The sequence below is a fragment of the Grampus griseus genome (assembly GCF_964374135.1).
Source record: "Grampus griseus genome assembly, chromosome: 8".
Lineage (NCBI taxonomy): Eukaryota > Metazoa > Chordata > Mammalia > Artiodactyla > Delphinidae > Grampus > Grampus griseus.
Genome location: NC_139002.1, coordinates 61,212,520 through 61,232,386, shown reverse-complemented (window position 1 = coordinate 61,232,386; position 19,867 = coordinate 61,212,520). Strand labels below are relative to the sequence as shown.

At 37.4% G+C, this 19,867-nt stretch overlaps 1 protein-coding gene across 8 annotated transcripts in view; it reads left to right on the top strand.

Annotated features, from left to right (window-relative positions):
- NUP98 (nucleoporin 98 and 96 precursor) overlaps positions 1 to 19,867 on the top strand; it is a gene marked incomplete at its 3' end in the record, with an annotated part of 101,625 nt that overhangs the window by 21,935 nt on the left and 59,823 nt on the right. For 3 of the 8 annotated variants that reach the window (XM_082660028.1, XM_082660032.1, XM_082660034.1), the window contains exons 8-12: positions 1,455 to 1,618; positions 4,528 to 4,665; positions 6,850 to 6,937; positions 12,894 to 12,986; positions 17,578 to 17,718. In XM_082660028.1, coding sequence (XP_082516154.1) covers positions 1,455 to 1,618; positions 4,528 to 4,665; positions 6,850 to 6,937; positions 12,894 to 12,986; positions 17,578 to 17,718 — 624 coding nt within the window. Of the gene's footprint in view, positions 1 to 1,454; positions 1,619 to 4,527; positions 4,666 to 6,849; positions 6,989 to 12,893; positions 12,987 to 17,577; positions 17,719 to 19,867 lie in introns of all 8 variants that reach the window. The other 5 variants (XM_082660027.1, XM_082660031.1, XM_082660033.1 and 2 more) reach the window with 3 other exon arrangements.

The window sequence follows — 19,867 nt, the reverse complement described above, 5'->3', positions numbered from 1 at the left end:
GAAGGTGAAGCATAAAGCTATACAGATTTCTGGGGGAAGAATATTCCAGCTGGAGGAAACTAGAAATCTAGAAATCCTGAGTTTTTGCCAAAGGGGAGAGGACAAGGGGAAGTACTGGAGGATATAGGGGAATATATGTATGTGTGTGTGTGTGTGTGTGTGTGTGTGTGTGTGTGTGTGTGTGTGTGTGTGTGTGTGTGTGTATATATATATTTTTTTTTTTTTTTTTTTTTTTTTTATTTTGCGGTACGCGGGCCTCTCACTGTTGTGGCCTCTCCCGTTGCGGAGCACAGGCTCTGGACGTGCAGGCTCAGCAGCCACGGCTCACGGGCCCAGCCGCTCCACAGCATGTGGGATCCTCTCGGACCAGGGCACGAACCCATGTCTCCTGCATCAGCAGGCGGACTCTCAACAACTGCGCCACCAGGGAAGCCCTAGGGGAATATATTTTATAGGCCTTTGTGGGCCAGTGTCAAGATCTGAATTTTTATTTGAGTCAGGAAGCCATTAGAAGGTTTAGATAAGTCATGTGATTATGAATAAAGGATCATTCTGAAGGCTGCTGTATTAAGAGTAGATTGTATGGGAGCAAGGGTGGAAACAAATCAGTTAGAAAAGCTGTTGCCCTATCCACATGAGAGATGATGTGGCTTGCAGAGAATGGTGCTATGGTATGGTAAAAGTGTCAGATTCTGGAGCCAGTTTGAATGTAGAACCGATGGGATTTATTGATGGATTGATTTATGTGGGATGTGAAAGAGGGGAGTCTAGGATGATTACTAAATTACTTTATAAAAGTGTTACTTTTGCAAAAGTAATATACACATATGATTTAAAGTTCATGATATACAAAAACGTACATATCCAAAGGTCTTTTCTTTTTTTCCCCCTTAGCCACCAGTTTGCTTCTGTAGAAACAAGCAAAAGTTACATTTTTGAGGGTAGCCTTCTATAGAGTTACATACACAAATACACAAATGAATACACGTTTAAATGGCATTTACATTCTTTTCAGTTTTGGTATTCTGTGATTTAGTTTAGCCATTATTAAGTATTGTTATTGTGTCACACCTATGCTGGATATATTGCTATAAAGAGAAAGCCCCTGTTCTGAAGAAAAACTTAGTCTAACGAGGTTAAAAATACACACATAGACTTTAAGTGTAGTGTGTTACCTTGTAAAATAGACGAAAAGCTGTGGGGTCACAAAGGAAGATTACTTAGCCCAGCCTGGGTTCTTGGGGTCAGAGTATTTTTATAGAAAGTCGAGTCTGAACCAAATCTGGAGTTACGTGAAGAAAGGTGGAAAATGAAGTGGTTATCCAGTTTGAGTAATGAATGAATGTAGGGTAATTTAGATATATAATCAATAACATAGACTATTGAAGTAACTAGATAATGTGAGGTTTGGCATTTCCCCCCACCGTTTATTTTTCCTTTTCTTTTCCTGAAAGGTACGACTGGATTTGGAACAAATCCAGGTGGTCTTTTTGGCCAACAGAATCAGCAGGCTACCAGCCTCTTCAGCAAACCATTTGCCCAGGCCATAACCACCCAGACCACTGGCTTTTCCTTTGGTAATACCAACACACTAGGACAGCCAAGCACCAACACCATGGTAAGGAAACAGGTCTTATTTGTAGAGCTAAGTAATGAGGCTTCTAATCATGTCAAATTAACAAGTTCTATCTCTACTGCAGTTCTTAAGGGTTGACGATACGTATGTGTAGTAAAGGGAAGAGAGCAAAAATCTTTGAATAATTAAGACATAGATTCTAGTCCAGGCTCTACTCCGTATTTAATGAGGGGCTATTGAACAAGTCACGTATCCTTTCTGGGCATATTTTCTCATCACTAATCGCTGCTTAGTGTGCTAGAATTGGCCGTCCTGAAGCTATACCTTAGGACATTGACTCCAGGCATTCTGTAGAGTATAGGAGAAAATATTTATAAACTACTGGCTCTGTTTCAGAAGGTTCTTTCAGCTCATTCCCTTAAGTGGAATCAGGCAAAGAAGTTTAGTTCATTAAAATAAATAAGAGAGAACTAAAACTTAGAGCCATGTTGGATAATTGCTACTTCTGTCCAGATAGTAGAAGAGAAAGTCCTTATAGTCATGAGCAGTTTATTTCTAGGGACTCTTTTAGGGAAGTATAAAATTAAAGGTAAATTTGAGGTATGATTTATTGATTAGAATCCTTGGGATATACCTGGTTTTAAAATTAGAGATACTTTGCCTGATTAAAAAATAAAAAGTACAGGTAGACCCAAAAATCTTCAAAATACTGGCAAATTGAGTTCAACAACATATAAAAAGGATTATACACTGTGACCAAGTGGGATTTATCCTAGGAAGGTTGGTTCAACGTATTTTCATATTAATGTAATAAACCATAAAGTAGAATAAAGTACAAAAGCCATATTGTCACCTCAGTAGGTAGAGAAGAGACATTTGACAACCTTTCATAATAAAAACACTCAAAAAGGAATAGAAGGGAGCTCAGAATAGCCAGAACAGTCTTGAAAGAAAAGAAAGCTGGAGTGATAAAGTGATGAAGACAGTGTAATACTGGCATAAGGCTAGACATATAAAATCAGGGGACTAGAATTGAGAGTCCAGAAACAAGTCCTCATGGTTAATTGATTTTCAACAAGAGTACTAAAACAGTTCACTACGGAGAGAATCTTTCAACAAAGAGTGCTGGGATAATGGTTTTCCACGTGCAAAAGCACAAGGTTGGACCTTTTCTTTATACAATTGTGGTAACTATAAAAGCTTAAAATGGATCAAATGTAAGAGCTAAAACTATAAAACTCATAGAAGAAAAGGAGTTAGGCAATGATCTGTTAGATAGTACACCAAAAGCAAAAGCAGCAAAAGGGAAAAATAGATTGGGCTTCTTCAAAGTTAAAAACTTTGGTGGGTCAAAGGGGATACCATCAAGAAAGCAAAAAGAATACCTGCAAATTGGAGAAAATATTTTCAAGTCATATATCTCACAAAGGACTTGTGTCCAAACAATTAAGAACTCTTATAATTGAATAATAAGACAGACCATTAAAAAATGGGCCGAATACTTGAATAGACATTTTTCCAAAGAAGATAAATGACTAATAAGCACATGAAAAGGTACTCAATGTCAGTAGGCATCAGGGAAACTGCACTTCAAAACCACAGTGAGATATCACTTCATATCCACACTAGGAAGGCTATAAACAAAAAGAGACAATGATAATGAATGTTTTCAAGAATTTGGAGAAATTGGAACCCTCATGCATTGCTGTTTGGAATATAAAATAGTGCAGCCACTTTGGAAAAATTTGGCAATGCCTCAAAATGCTAAATGTAGAGTTAACATATGACCCAGCAGTTGCACACCTTGGTATTTCCCCCAAGAGAAATGAAAACACAAGAACTTGTATACAACTGATCATAATAACTAAAAGGTGGAAACAACCCAAATGTCCATCAGTGATGAAGGGATAAATGAACGCGGTATATCCATACAGTGGACTATTATTCAGCCATTAAAATGGAATGAAGTACTGATACATGCTACAACATGGAGAGACCTTTTAAACATGCTAAGTGAAAGAAGCCATTCACAAAAGACCACGTTTTGTATGATTCCACTCATATGAAATGTTCAGAATGGACAAATCTATGGGAACAGAAAGTAGATTAGTGGTTGGTTGCCTAGGAATGGGGAGTGACTGCTAATGGGTCCAGGGTTTCTTTTTAGAGTGATCAAAATTTTCTGAATTTAGAGTGGGGATGGTTGCATAGCACTGAACATAGAAAAAACCCACTGAATAGTCCACTTTAAATAGGTAAACTTTATGGTATGTGAATTATATCTCAATAAAGCTGTTTAAAACACTACGTTGAATTCTCAATTCAGCTATAGCCCACTAATTAAATATTTTTCTTTTGTTGACTAATGCATTAAAAAATCTTTAAACATTGGATGATACAAATTTTTGCTTATTTGAAATTGTGTAGTTTATCATAACAAATGAAGACTTAACATTACACTACTGCCTTTGTTCAGATTAATTTTATTATTTTCAGCTGATTATTTTCAGTTATTTGATTCAAAGTCCATTCCCCAGCTCAGTATTAATACGTTCTTTTGGCATAACTCTGAAAATGAAGCACCCTGTCATGGCATTTTGTTTTCAGTGTGGCAACCCTGTTATCTCTTAGAGCACAAGAGTTAGTATAAGGTTTTTATAGCTGTCCAGGACTGTGTTGCTCATCAGGCTTAGATACAGATACGAATTTCTGGTCCTTCCACTTAGGGGCTGTGACATCTTGGGCAAGTTTTTAACTGCTCTGAGCCTTATTTTCTTTTGGAAAACGGCCCTGCGTTTCAGGGTTGTTGTGAAGAAAAGAAATGTTCTATATATTTAGCATAATGTCTGTCACATAAACTTAAAAAAATGGCAACTATTATTAATAATCTAAAACTTTTAAAGACAACTGACTATTGTAGGTTTTCTTGTAATCTAGACTACCTTTTACAGGGTTTATTTGGAGTAACCCAAGCCTCACAGCCGGGAGGTCTTTTTGGGACAGCTACAAACACCAGCACTGGGACAGCATTTGGAACGGGAACAGGTCTCTTTGGGCAGACCAGTACTGGATTTGGTGCTGTTGGTTCGGTAGGTTTTTGCAGTTGACTGTAACTTGAAGATGTGTATAAATCTGTTAAAGGAATTTCTAAGAAAAATCTGTCTTTTGGGAATTCCCTGGTGGTCCAGTGGTTAATACTCAGTGCTTTCACTGCCATGGGCCTGGGTTCAAGCCCTGATCAAGGAACTAAGATCCTACAAGCCACGGAACACAGCCAAAAAAATAAATAAATAAATTTTAAAAAAAGAAAAATAGGGATTCCCTGGTGGCGCAGTGGTTGAGAGTCCGCCTGCAGATGCAGGGGACGCGGGTTCGTGCCCCAGTCCGGGAGGATCCCACATGCGGCGGAGCGGCTGGGCCCGTGAGCCATGGCTGCTGAGCCTGCGCGTCCGGAGCCTGTGCTCCGCAACGGGAGAGGCCACAACAGTGAGAGGCCCGCATACTGCAAAAAAAAAAAAAAACAACAGAATAAGAAAAAAGAATGCTGAATTTAAAAAAGAAGAAAGAAAAGTCTGTCTTCAAGTATTCTTTTGGGTTATAGTGTATGATTTGATACTGATAGTAACTGAAAGCTATTTGGTAACTTAAAAATAGGCAACTTATAATAGGTTTATTTTCAAAAAGTAAGTTCTTTTTAAAACTTGTTTGTTTCAATACTTATGTGGAGTTTACTTCTTTTAGTAAAATTTCACTCCCGTTGGTTAAATTGTTGAGTTTAAGTTGAGGTGCTTTTGCTCTTAAAATCAGGTGTTTTTTTTTTCTTTTTTAAATAAATAAATATTTATTTATTTATTTATTTTATTTATGGCTGTGTTGGGCTTTCGCCACTGCACGCGGGCTTTCTCTATTTGTGAGGAGAGGGGGCTACTCTTCGTTGTGGTGCACAGGCTTCTCATTGTGGTGGCTTCTCGTTGCGGAGCACGGGCTCTAGGCATGCAGGCGTCAGTAGCTGTGGCACGCAGACTTAAGTAGTTGTGGCTCGTGGGCTCTAGAGCGCAGGCTCAGTAGTTGTGGCGCACGGGCTTCGTTGCTTCGCAGCATGTAGGATCTTCCTGACCCAGGGCTCAAACCCAGGTTCCCTGCACTGGCAGTCAGATTCTTAACCACTGTGCCACCAGGGAAGCCCCAAATCAGGTAATTTTAAATTCCTATTTCTAACTTCTATTTTGGGTGATAAGTTAGTATCGTATTTGTTAATTAAGTATTTTTGGTGGTGATCAAGTTGTTAAAATTGTTGGTATTCTGAAGGTCTTCATGCCACTGGAGGCTTAACTGAATTTTTTTCCTTGTTAAGTCATTTAAGTAAAAAATTACTATATAGGAATACACTTGACCTAAAAAACAATAGTAAATACCACTTAGAGAAACTATATGTCTGTATTATGTACGCATTATAACAAGCTTTGAACTTCAGTTTAAAAAAAAAAAAGGAAAAGTTCCCAAATCATGTGGTTGTTTTCATGGAGATTGAAATCTATTATTTCTTATTTGAGGTGAGAAATTGAGAAAATTATCTAATGCTTCAGAAAGTTATTTTTTAACAACTTTATTGGGATATAATCCATTTGCCATGCAATTCACCCTTTTAAAGTTTAAAATTCAGCTGTTTTTAGCATATTCACAGATTGTGCAGCTATCACCATAGTCAATTTTAGAACATATTTGTCACCCTAAAAAGAAACGTCATCCCCATTAATAGTCACTTCTCATTTCCCCCAAGTCACTTCAGGCCTGCTGTCTATGGATTTACCTATTCTGGACATTTCATATAAATGGAGTCACATCTTTTGTGACTTGTTTTACTTAGCATAATGTTTTGAAGTTTCATCCATGTTGTAGCATGTTTAAACTTTTTACTGTAACTCTTTCTACTGGCACGTTAAATACATGATAACGTTTCTGTTACCAGGTAAAAAATATTTGATTGACTTGTTGTTGTTGTTGTTGTTTTCTTTGTCTCACTGAAATATTATGTTTGATGAAGTGTTACCATTAACTTCTCAAGCCAGGAGCATTCTGTCTTGTTAATCTTGCTCAGATTAGTATGTTTTTCTGATAGTTATTCATCCTTCTTTATACCTTTTTTATAAAAATTATGATATCTTCTCTCCCTTACCACACACCCAATCCAGTGTACCTAAGGTAACCTCTGTTTCCTGTTTGGAGTGTATCTTTATACTACTTAATATTTTCCTGTGTTGTGTTCTTTTTAGACCCTGTTTGGCAATAACAAGCTTACTACATTTGGAACCAGCACAACCAGTGCTCCTTCGTTTGGTACAACCAGTGGCGGGCTCTTTGGTAACAAACCAACCCTGACTTTAGGAACCAATACAAACACTTCCAATTTTGGTACATATAAAAAGCAGGTTTGACTCTCTTAAAGTTATACTGACTATACCACACATTCTCCTGATTCATATTATTGGGAATATTTTAAAATTCTCAGGTAAGCTGTGGCTTGATATGAGGTTCCAGAGGGAAAGGTTTAAAATCAAGCACTTGGGTTGAGATGCCTGGAAGAGATGTATGTAAATTGCCTTAACTAATTTATATTCTCTTGACTCCCTGCTTTGGATAAAATGGGGCATTCAGCACATGCAGTAGCAGTACTGTGCAGAATGTTGGTTCTCTAATGGAGGTAGATTTTTTTCAAAATAAGGAATCATTTTCTTTGGATTACCTCACCAATAATTGAGAAACAATAAGTGAAACACATTTGCTTGAGATAACACATTCTGTTAGGCCAGGTTTCAAGCAGGGAAGTAGTAAACAGATGAGATTATATGATTCTTTTTTTTAACTTTCTGTTGTTGTTTTGTGTTTTGTTGTTTTTTTGAGATTTAATGATTCTCATTGGAAGTTGAAGCCTCTCTGATTTGGGGGACTGTTCATTAGTTTTCCTATAGCTGTGTGTATTTTTGAATACATGTTCATTGGAAGAAATTTGGAAAATATATGTAAGATTGAATAACAGAAAAACAAACCTTATACTACTTTCCAGAGATATGCTGGAAAATTTTAAATTCATTTAATAGAAACATTATTTCTATTATTTTAACTGTCTTTTATAACTACCTAATTAAGTTTTCAAACAAATTCAATGTATTTTGAGGTAAATCATATATGAAAAGTTCATTTCATTACCAAGGGGAATAGTGGTTGAAATATTTGTTTTAAGGATTTCATGTGCCAGATGCAACATTAGGTTCTGGATATCTAGTGGGTGATGAGTACAAACATATGGCCATTTGCCGTAAGTCAGCAGTTACAGTTTTTCAGTGAGTTTTTTTTTTAATAAATTTATTTAATTAATTTTTGGCTGAGTTGGGTCTTTGTTGCTGCGCACGGGCTTTCTCTAGTTGTGGAAGCGGGGGCTACTCTTCCTTGCAGTGCGTGGGCTTCTCGTTGTGGTGGCTTCTCATGTTGTGGAGCGTGGTCTCGAGGCGTGCGGGCTTCAGTAGTTGAGGCTCACGGGCTCTAGAGCACAGGCTCAGTAGTTGTGGCGCACGGGCTTAGTTGCTCCGTGGCATGTGGGATCTTCCTGGACCAGGGCTCGAACCCGTGTCCCCTGCATTGGCAGGCGGATTCTTAACTGCTGTGCCACCAGTGAAGCCCTTCAGTGAGTTTTTTTAATGATCGTGTACTGGAGAAAGAGGCTACATTAAGCATCCATTGGAAAGTTATATGTGTTCATGGAAATATGAACTATGTGAAGGAGATAGATAGGTCCTTGTCAGGTGCCAATTCCTAAATTAATGTTTTGATTTGAGTTTTATAACCCCTTTTGTTGGGTTCATTCATTCCTAGTAATGATTATCATTCTACCTGTAATTCTTTTTGGCTGTGCTCGATGAAAGAATGGTTTTGAGGCAGTAGACTTGGTTAGCATGGATATCAAATTTTGTGTATTTGTTTCTTATCTATGAAGTAAGATGGGAAAGATACTTAAGGGTTAAATCAGTGTTTTTCAGCCTTTTCTTTTTTTTTTTAAATCACTGTCACTCCCTCTTCCCCAGAGAGACTTTGTAGACCTTTTTCCTCTTAAAAATTATCTTCTGGGCTTCCCTGGTGGCGCAGTGGTTGAGAGCAGCCTGCCGATGCAGGGGACACAGGTTTGTGCCCCGGTCCAGGAAGATCCCACATGCCGCGGAGCGGCTGGGCCCGTGAGCCGTGGCCGCTGAGCCTGTGCATCCAGAGCCTGTGCTCCACGATGGGAGGGGCCACAACAGTGGGAGGCCTGCATACCGCAAAAAAAAAAAAAAAAAGGAAAAAAAAGAAAATGCATGTTTTTTGATAGCATACTTCACGTTCAGAATTAAATATATTTTCTATCTGACAAGGTGCTTATGTAGGCTATTGATTTGAAAATGAAAACTCTCATCTTTATTTGATATGCCTCACTACTTATGTGCTGAATTTGAATTGTCCTTTTTTTTTTTAAATCCTTAATGTTGACCTAGTACCTGGCATAGACTAGGTGCTCACTAAAAGTTTATTAATGAATAAGTGGGGCCCTGAGAGGAAAGATTCCCTATACAAGTAGGGGTTGCAGGGTGGCAAGTTTTGTTTTACTCTTGGGTGAATTTGTCATTCCATTACCACCCCAGAGGGATCCAGATCTAAGACTTTCTTTGATGTTCCTGTTGTCTTGGGAAGCTATCAACTTTGGTGTTGTGGGCAGAGATGATCTTCTGTTTTGGTAATAAGTCATATAACAAATCTGGAAATGGAATAAGGTTACACAAAGATTTGTAGTATCATATCATTGTTGGTTGCACGTTACCCAGTATGGGATTGTGTTTCATTATGATGGTGATTAATCCACAGAGTGAAAAGGTTCATCTACAATTGATGTTGCCACATCCTTAAGTCATTCTTTAGAGTCATCAGTTCATTTTCTTAGTAATTAACCTAACAGGGACTAGTTTAAGGTTAAGTGAATGAATAGAATTGTTTCAGGAGAGAAATTACAAGCAGGATGTCAGCACTTGTGAGCAACAGTTTAAAGAGGTTGAAGATCTTTTGGGTATTGATAAGATGGTACTTGGTAATAAATTATTGGTTCCTCATGCTACATGGTTAAGGGGACAGTTTAGCTCTTTGTGTACATAGACATCTGATATTTTAAGCGTTTTCTTTTAATTGAGATATAATTGACATGTAACATTATATTTCAGATGTATTGGGTGGGCCAAAAAGTTCGTTTTTCGTAAGATGGCTCTAATAGCACTTAGTTGTCTAACTTCATTTGAAACAATTTTGTTAGATTGTATGTGACAGCATGCATTTGAAAAAAGACTTATCAAAATTGGTGAATTTTTGTGTAGCCATTTTAATATTGAAGATGGAAGAGAACAACATTTTCGGCATATTATGCTTTATTATTTCAAGAAAGGTAAAAACGCAACTGAAACGCACAAAAAGATTTGTGCAGCATATGGAGAAGGTGCTGTGACTGAAAAATGTGTCAAAAGTGGTTCGTAAAGTTTCATGCTGGAGATTTCTCACTGGACAATGCTCCACGGTTGGGTAGACCAGTTGAAGTTGATAGCAATCAAATTGGAACAATAATTGAGAACAATAAACGTTAAACCACGCGGGAGACAGCCGACATACTCAAAATACCAAAATCGAGCTTTGAAAATCACTTGCACCAGCTTGGTTATGTTCATTGCTTTGATGTGTGAGTTCCACATAAGTTAAACGAAAGAAACCTTCTTGACCGTATTTCCACATGCGATTCTCTACTGAAATGTAATGAAAACATTGCGTTTTTAAAACAAATTGTGATGGGCGATGAAAAGTGGATACTGTACAACAATGTGGAACGGAAGAGATCGTGGGGCAAGCGAAATGAACCACCACCAACCACACCAAAGGCCGGTCTTCATCCAGAGAAGGTGATGTTGTATATATGGTGGGATTGGAAGGGAATCCTCTATTATGAGCTCCTTCCGGAAAACCAAACAATTAATTCCAATAAGCACTGCTCCCAGTTAGACCAACTGAAAGCGGCACTTGATGAAAAGCGTCCAGAATTAGTCTACAGAAAATGCATCATCTTCCATCAGGATAACGCAAGACCACGTGTTTCTTTGATGACCAAGGAAAAACTGTTAAAGCTTGGCTGGGAAGTTCTGATTCATCCGCCATATTCACCAGACATTGTACCTTCAGATTTCCATTTATTTCGGTCTTTACAAAATTCTATTAATGGAAAAAAATTTCAATTCCCTGGAAGACTGTAAAAGGCACCTGGAACAGTTATTTGCTCAAAAAGATAAAAAGTTTTGGGAAGATAGAATTTTGAAGTGGGCTGAAAAATGTCAGAAGGTAGTGGAACAAAAGGGTGAATATGTTGTTCAGTAAAGTTCTTGGTGAAAATGAAAAATGTATCTTTTATTTTTACTTTAAAAACTGAAGGCACTTTTTGGCCCACCCAATACAATGTAATGGTCCAATATTTGTATAATTGTGAGATGATTACCACAATAAGTCTAAGTAACGTCTGTCATCATATATAGATAGAAAGTTTTTTTTCTCGCTTACCCCTATGTTTCCTTCTAGGAGTTTTATGATTTTAGATCTTATATTCAAGTCTGTAATCCATTTTGTTTATGTTGTACGATAATGGTCCAGTTTTATTCTTTTACATGTGGTTGTCCAGTTTTTCCAACACCATTTATTGAAGACTGTCCTTTCTCCATTGTATATTCTTGGCTCCTTTGTCATAAATTATTGACTGTTAATTAATTAATTGTTCTTAATTTTACTTTAAAGTTGTTTTGAAATAACAGAGTTGATAAACTTTTGTCAGTAAGAATCTGTGGAAATGTGTGGTATAAACAGTGTAAGTTGGGACTTACTTCCCTCCTGTGGGTTTGAGGTAGTTCACTAGTATCTTGTTTTCTGCTGTTTATGGGGTTGGAAGATCCTTTTTGGTTAAATTTTAACTCAGAAAGACAACATCTCCAAGTACATTTTCTGGGTTTTTTGGTTTTTTTTCTTTAAAGAAAATTGATTGTGCTTGAGTGGGCAGTACTCCATTTTTGTGGCCATAGCTGTTAGAAAAATTGAAGAAAAGACTTAATGCATGAATTAAATGTATTGAAAGTAAGTCAGGTTACTTGCTTAGATTTTTAAATGACATTAGAAATATGTTTTCAAACTGTATAATTCTTTAACTTTTGTTCTTTACATTTTTCATTCATATATAAATTCAAATATTGGCCTGACAAAGTATAATCTTAGTTGGTGACACTGACATATATTCCAAGACACTTTCTTTATTCTGTTATGTTGAACTTGTTCACCTCCATGATACCTTTTTAAAAGACTTCAGGTGTACCACAAACAGGATTTGCTGGCCAGTGATTGGGGTTTTTTTCCTCTTATCAAAAGAGATTAATGATATGTTCATTATCATTTGTTGATATTTAGCTCCAAAAGGAGTACAGAAACTGTGCACACATCTGAACAAAAGAGAAATAATAGCAGTAATGTGATGTGTAGGTGTCTTTGTGGGGAGACTTGTGGATTTTAGAGGGGAATCACAGGATTTTCTCTAAATGTTGGGTCATAGTGAAAGAGGATGGTTTGTTCAACTCTCCATCATCTCCGATAATGAAGCAATTCAATTCAAGAGAGGTTATTCATAGATTATCTTCTCTTTTTAACGTCAGCTAGCTGAGTCCTCGAATGCTCCTATGAGCTGTTTGAGTCTGACTCCATTAACGCTCCTCATGTGTGATCAGCCACACATTACTATTCATACAAGGTCCATCTGTTCAAAACAAAAGCTGCTGTAGAGATTTTTATAGGTAATCTTCTCTTAGCAAGAACCTTTAGGTTCAGTGAAGTGTCTTTGTTGACTGTCTTATTTTTTAGTGAAAGTTTGGGGGGATTAATTTTTCTTCTACTAATTAAACGTGAAACATAGAATGGAGGCTTTGAGTATTACGAAGGGAATGTTCCCCAAGCTCAAGCACAATCACTTTGCTTTAATATTGGGTATTATCCTATATTGAATTGATACTTCAAGTCTAAAATATAATTAAGTAAATAGGAAGACTGTGGGATCTGTTTATACTTACTTAAACTTAAACATTAAATTAGCCTACCATTTAGGATTTCTAAATATCAAAAAATGAAGGGATGCAAAACTTAGGGTCAGACTGCTTTGTTTGAAATTCCCTTGTACAGGACATTGAGAGTTGTGTTAATGTACAGTCCACTCATTCTTTTGTCCTTCTAGGGTTTGGCACAAATACCAGTGGGAATAGTATTTTTGGAAGTAAACCAGGACCTGGAACTCTGGGAGCCGGGCTTGGTGCAGGATTTGGAACAGGTAAGGAACTGTACCATAAGATTTAGGAAGTGATACAACTAAATATAATTGCTGCAACTTAAGACCTTTGTTTGATCATATACATGGAAATAAGAGGCCTAGATTTTCATTTTCACAAATGGATTTAGAAAACATTCCCATATGCTTTACCAGATTTTAAAATGCTGGCACATTTATCTTAGAGGCTGTCTGTTCCTTTTGTACAAAATGTTTGTCCTCTGATAGTCCTGGTGTGCCTGGGATTTTCAGTACTTAATGTGTTATGTCAGAAGATACACATATTTTGAATTTTGGTCAGTCTTGCCAATTTTTAATTTGCCTTCCAAAAAGAATGCCAGTTTGCATTTTTGCTCATATTTTATAAAAGTGCCCATTTTTTCATACCCTTTCCATATTGTTGGGCTTCTTCATCTTTGTGTGCCTGATAGTGGAAGTTGGTATGTTCTGATTTACACTTCACTGATTACCGGTGAAGGATACCCTTGTGTATGTTTACTGGACATTTGAATCTTTCAGTTCTCTATTCATAATCATTGTTGATCATTGTTTCTTTATTTTTGATAACGTTTTATATATTGTGGATATTAACTCTTTTGGGTCGTATGGTAAACTTCTTGAGCCTTTGAGCTTACTCAAATTCTACTACATATATTTTGCAAGAAATAAAAACTAAAAAGCTGTAGTTTTTTGTACAATGTGATCCTTAAACTTAAGCAGAATATAACATCTGACATCATGTTCTCTTCTAATCCCAGAAGGAAAATTAACTTTGGTGTGGTCTTTTTCAAGGTAGTTTGATGCTAGACAGCTTATGAACCATAAACCTAAGCTGGGATAAGATGCTGCTCTAATGTCTGTTACCAGATATTTCCACTCAGTCTTTGTTTATCATTTAATTTTGTTTGTGATATCTTAATGTACGAGTTTTATTTTTATGTGGTCAAAGTTGTCATTCTCTCCTCTTTGGCTTCTGGGTCTTGCAGATTATGATTAGCAGTGCTTTATTTCTGTAGTCTAAGATTATAAAGTCGCCTATAACTTTTTTCCTGATGCTGTTGTCTTCTGTTCTACAATAATGTAATACCTCAACCTCTTTATTTATTTGAATATATTCGGTTTTCTTGAACAGTTTTACCTCACAGACGATGAATCTCATTTTCACTGCTGTTATATAATCCTAATTCATGCTTTGCCCATATAAACTAAAAGCCAAATAAAATTAATAAAGAATTTTACACCCCCACCTTAGCAGCAATAGATCATGTAGGGAAACGAGAATTGTGAATCACTGAGTACACACTATTGAAATTCTTTGGTGGTCACGTCTGCTAAAGCAGACTTTTGGCTCTGAGAGGAACGTGTCTGGAGACTATCAGATATAAATACCCACATTAATGAATTCTGCATTTCATGGTATCACAATTAGGATAACATTGTAGCTTTGGACTGTGTTTTAGGGGGTCATTAGCTAAGTGGGTATTCCTATGTAGATAGCTTCTTGTTTTGAATGATAGAGATTCAAACTCATGCCTCAACAGAAGTACATTTTCATGTAACATAGGCCTTTGGGTACTTCATGAGTAGTCGACTGTAGAAACCTTAAGTGTACAAATACATAAATTTTTTGTACACCTAGATTTAAGTGACCAATGTTAGTGTAAAATGTTTTATATTATCCTTTGGTGTATGATTAAATCATGGGTGCATCAGTTTCTTGTTTCACACAGGTATTAACTGTCATTAGCACTATCAATAGTATGCCATTTTCTTGGTAGTTACTTAGTAACAATACTGAGAAGTTTTAGTTCTTAAAATTTTCTATGAAGCCATAAGTTTAAGGGTACATCTAGTAAAGTTTGTTACACTAAGATATACACAGAAAAATCTACCCAAAGCTAATAGGTACCATAGATAAAATTAAATTCTAACATTTATTAGAAAATCTCAATAAAGTATAACCATTTTTATTTATTCTTTGAGCATCCTTAGAGTTTTTAGGACCACTGTTACCATGGTGCCACCAGTATATCTTCCTTATGACTCCTACAACTACCTGTAAATATAACACAATTCATAAATTGACATTATTATACATCAGAATGTCCCTCAACTTGTGTAAGTCCTTTCACTAAGTATAAAAAGCCATTTGTACATAATATAAGACTGATCTGGATAAAATACATGTTTTTGTTATTTTGTAGGTTATTGAAATATAGTGATTTTTAGACTGTTTCATGATTCTTCCTTCAGGGCTAATGCAAATACACACCCATCCAGAACAGAAATTTTTATCCATTTTATATATTCAGGTTTCATCTAAGCCTTTTGTTTAGGGGTGGTAAGGAGGTTTTGTTCTCTGGGAGAAAAAAGAAGAATCCTGAAATTTTTACTGTAAACCATGTTCTTTAAGGGAGTAATATAGGGACTTCCCTGGGGGTGCAGTGCTTAAGAATCCGCCTGCCAACGCGGGGACATGGGTTCGAGCCCTGGTCTGGGAAGATCCCACATGCTGCGGAGCAGCTAAGCCTGTGCGCCACAACTATGGAGCCTGCGCTATAGAGCCCACGTGCCACAAGTACTGAAGCCCGCGTGCCTAGAGCCTGTGCTCCACGACAAGAGGAGCGACTGTAATGAGAAGCCCACGCACCGCAACGAAGAGTAGCCCCCACTTGCCACAACTAGAGAAAGCCCACGCGCAGCAATGAAGACCCATGCAGCCAAAAATAAATAAATTTTTTCAAAAAGGAAGTAATATGGGCTTCCCTGGTGGCACAGTGGTTGAGAGTCCGCCTGCCGATGCAGGGGACGCGGGTTCGTGCCCGGGTCCGGGAGGATCCCCCATGCCGCGGAGCGGCTGGGCCCGTGAGCCATGGCCACTGAGCCTGTGCGTCCGGAGCCTGTGCTCCGCAACGGGAGAGGCCACAACAATGAGAGGCCCACGTACCGCAAAAAAAAAAAAAAAAAAAAGGAGTAATATAATTTTAGTTTTTCTTGGAATTTTCACCAGTTTCTAATGGGTTGGAACTTTAAAAGGAGTCTTATTCCCTGTTTCAAAGCTGGGTTTTTTAAGGTGAAATAATCCCATTGCTATATTGTTATCTTATTATTATTAGTGAGAGTTGGACAGTTAAGGAATGCTTTGTTCATTTAGGAGTCATCCTCATTAATTTATATTGTAATGCATTCTCTGAGTGTAAACTTCCTATCCTTTTTTTGGGGTTGCAATCTCAAGACAGTTTCCATTCGATATTTTTGACCTCCAAGTATTATATTATATGTTTGAAGTGATTTTCCTGGTAAACCATATCTCTGTCAAGAAACATTTGTATGTTAAAAAGAACTTCAGGGCTTCCCTGGTGGTGCAGTGGTTGAGAGTCTGCCTGCCGATGCAAGGGACACACGGGTTCGTGCCCCGGTCCGGGAAGATCCCACATGCCACGGAGCGGCTGGGTCTGTGAGCCATGGCCGCTGAGCCTGCACATCCGGAGCCTGTGCTCCGCAACGGGAGAGGCCACAGCAGTGAGAGGCCCGCATACCACAAAAAAAAAAAAAAAAAAAAAGAACTTCAGATCTTCCAAATTGCCATTAACTTTTTCTTTGGGGTGGGGGAGGGATGGAAAAATGTTTTTAATTTATGCCAATAACTTATCCTAAAAAAACGAAATTCTTCCCACTTTACACTTTAAAATCATTGCCAACAGCACGGTCCATAAGCAAGATTCATTAAGCTTTAAAACATTACAGGTTTCTGCAGCGGCCTTCTCCCTGGTGAAGATAAATTCTTATTTCATCCACAGATTTAGGCTGAAACTTGAATCTGTTTAGTAACCTCATCACAAGGCATTCAGCTTTTTATAAAACAAAAAAAAAATTGTCGGAAATAGTTTTCATGAGACGGTATACTTGAAAGTGTTACCTTTTGCTCTTCAAAGAAGATATATTGGATTTGGTTTTCTATAACCTGCATGTTAGTCAAAAAGGTGACGTTTTAATTGGTTCAGTTGAGTATTTGATTTGCAGATACTGAAATTTAAGGAGAATTGACAATTTTGAAATTCTTTAGAAATCTGTTTTACTATAGAGTAGCAATTAAGAGCCCTGGTTGTATTGTCAGATGCATCGAGGTGTGAACTCTGGTTTCACCACTTACTACGTTTGTGACATTGAGCTAATTATTAAAGCCTCCATTTTCTCTCCTGTAAAATAGGGACAATAGTTCCTGCTTCAGGCTTGTGAAGGTTAAATGAGATGATAGTAGTTAATATCTAATGAATGTTAGTATCTACCAGACCTCTACAATGCTTAATATGTGTTTATTTTAATCGTAGGATAAATATCTAAGCTATGTATTATTATCTCATGTTATAGTTGAGGAAACTGAAGCACAGAGAGGTTAAGTATTTTGCCTATGATATATACGATGTACTCAACAGTTCTTGGCATATAGTTAGCATTTACTGTATTAGATTTTTTTTTGAAATGAGTGGTTATTATAAAGTTTCCAAATGTATTACATTTTTAAGTAACTGACCTCTGGCGTAACATTCAAAGGATCTTCTGTGGCGCTTTTTCTTTCCTCTTGTCTCCATAGCTCTTGGTGCTGGACAAGCATCTTTATTTGGGAACAACCAACCTAAGATCGGAGGGCCTCTTGGTACAGGAGCCTTTGGGGCCCCTGGATTTAATACTACGACAGCCACTTTGGGCTTTGGAGCCCCCCAGGCCCCAGTAGGTAAGTGTCAGTCACTTTAGAAGCCTTTACTCAGTTTATTTCTTGCTAATACTTAACCTGCTGACTTGATTTTCCGCCCCACCCTATCCCGTCCCTACCAAAGCGGTATATTACACATAGGTCATTAAACAATCATGTAGTGCAGAAGCGCTTATAATAGGTCCTGACCTTCCCCGCTTCCCCACTCCTAGGTTTACTCCCCCAAAGAAACCACTTTTGTTACAGCTTTTAATTCATCTGGCATGTAAGTAAGTTTATATCTCTGAATGATGTGCTTATATTGCTGTGTTTTGCTTAAGTCTACATATATCAATATTTAACTTGTTAATGGTAGATGAGAATTTAGCTCAGTTATCAGCTCTGTTTTTTATTCACTTCTCCCAATATATCTGTTTACTAAATTCCCTAAGGTTAGGGGTTTTTTTGTTGTTGTTGTTGTAGCTGGATTTGAGACATTTTTAAAATATTACTTATTTGGTTGTGCCAGGTCTTAGTTGCGTCTCATGGGCTCCTTAATTGCGGCTTGCTGGCTCCTTAGTTGTGGCATGCAAACTCTTAGTTGCAGCATGCATGTGAGATCTAGTTCCCTGACCAGGGATCGAACCCAGGCCCCCTGCATTGGGAGCGCAGAGTTTTATCCACTGTGCCACCAGGGAAGTCCCCCACAAGTTTAGTTTTATCTATTAAAGTGTTTTTCATACTTCATTTGTTTGAATACCCCTTCCTAGTTTTTGCTATATCTGCCTGCCACCTTTGTTATTATTTCTTATTTAAAATTAACTTACTTTGTAACTTAAATATCTTTTTTTTAAAGAAAATTATGTTTTACCAAAAATAAAAAACTGATGTCACCTGGCAGATATAGAGTAACTGAGATGGATGGATGGATGGATGGATGGATGGATGGATGGATGGATGGAAGGAAGGAGAGAAGGAAGGAGTGAGTCTCTGTACCATTAAATTCATCTCCTGTATTATCATGATCCATGTTTCACATTTTGAGAAGCCATGCAAATTTCCATGTCCTTACATACTTTGCAAATTTAAGCCATGTCCTTACATACTTTTTCTTACTCTGTCAACTAGGAGATAGTATTTCTTGAGTCCCCTTGGTCAAGTAAGGCTAATAGTCCTCTTCTTTACCCTTCTTTTTCTGTCATTTCTTTGCCCTTTTTATATTTTTGTATTGATAAAGTTGATAAAGTACTCTCTCCTAATAATTACTGTCTTTTTTTCTTTGGGGAAAGAATAAAAGTTTCAAATGAGCATAGCATTTTATTATAACTGTGAAAATATTGCTACTTAACCAAGTAATCTTTTCTCATACAGCTTTTTCTTTGTCCTGGAACTTCTAATTTTTTTCCCTTGCATTACATTACCTGCCCTTATCACCTTCTTAACACTAGTCCAAATTCTTAAGGGTAGTATTAGAATTCTTTTACCCTGGATACCTCATTCTTTGATCTCTCTGTCCTCCTGTAGCAGTATGAACTCTGATTACTCCCTAGGCCTTCAGCATTGCTCTAGTATATTCCCTTCAAGTCTACTCAGTGGGGACTGCTATGTCCTGGATATAGGGTTTTCCTCTATTTCCTAAATTTTCTGGAATGTGTCTTTAAGTAACATGGATATGAAAGGTAAACTTTGACTACTTACAGTTCTGAAAACATCTTCATTTGTTCCACACACTTTAATGTTATGGAATTCTGGTGTAAAAATAATTCACCCTCAGAACTTTGACGATACTTCTTGCATTAACCATCTCTGATAAGAAGTCTAATGCCTTTCTGATTCTTGAGACTTGTTACCCCCAGGCTCACAACCATTTAGGATTGTCCCTTTGTTCTGAAATTTCAGTGATTTGCTTAGACCTTTTCTGTCTTTTTTCTTTTTTGGCCACGCCATGAGGCATGCAGCATCTTAGTTCCCTGACCAGGGATTGAACCTGGGCCCCAGCAGTGAGAGCGTCGAGTCCTAACCACTGGACCACCAGGGAATTCCTAGACCTTTTCTGTCTTAACATTTGGTTTTTTTCACCCATGTTTCTACTTTCTAGAAGTTTTTTTTTAATTGTCTTCTGAATCATCCTTTTGGATTTTTTTTTACTGTCTTTCTCATTCTCTGGAAGTTCCTTTTTTTAAGCATCCAG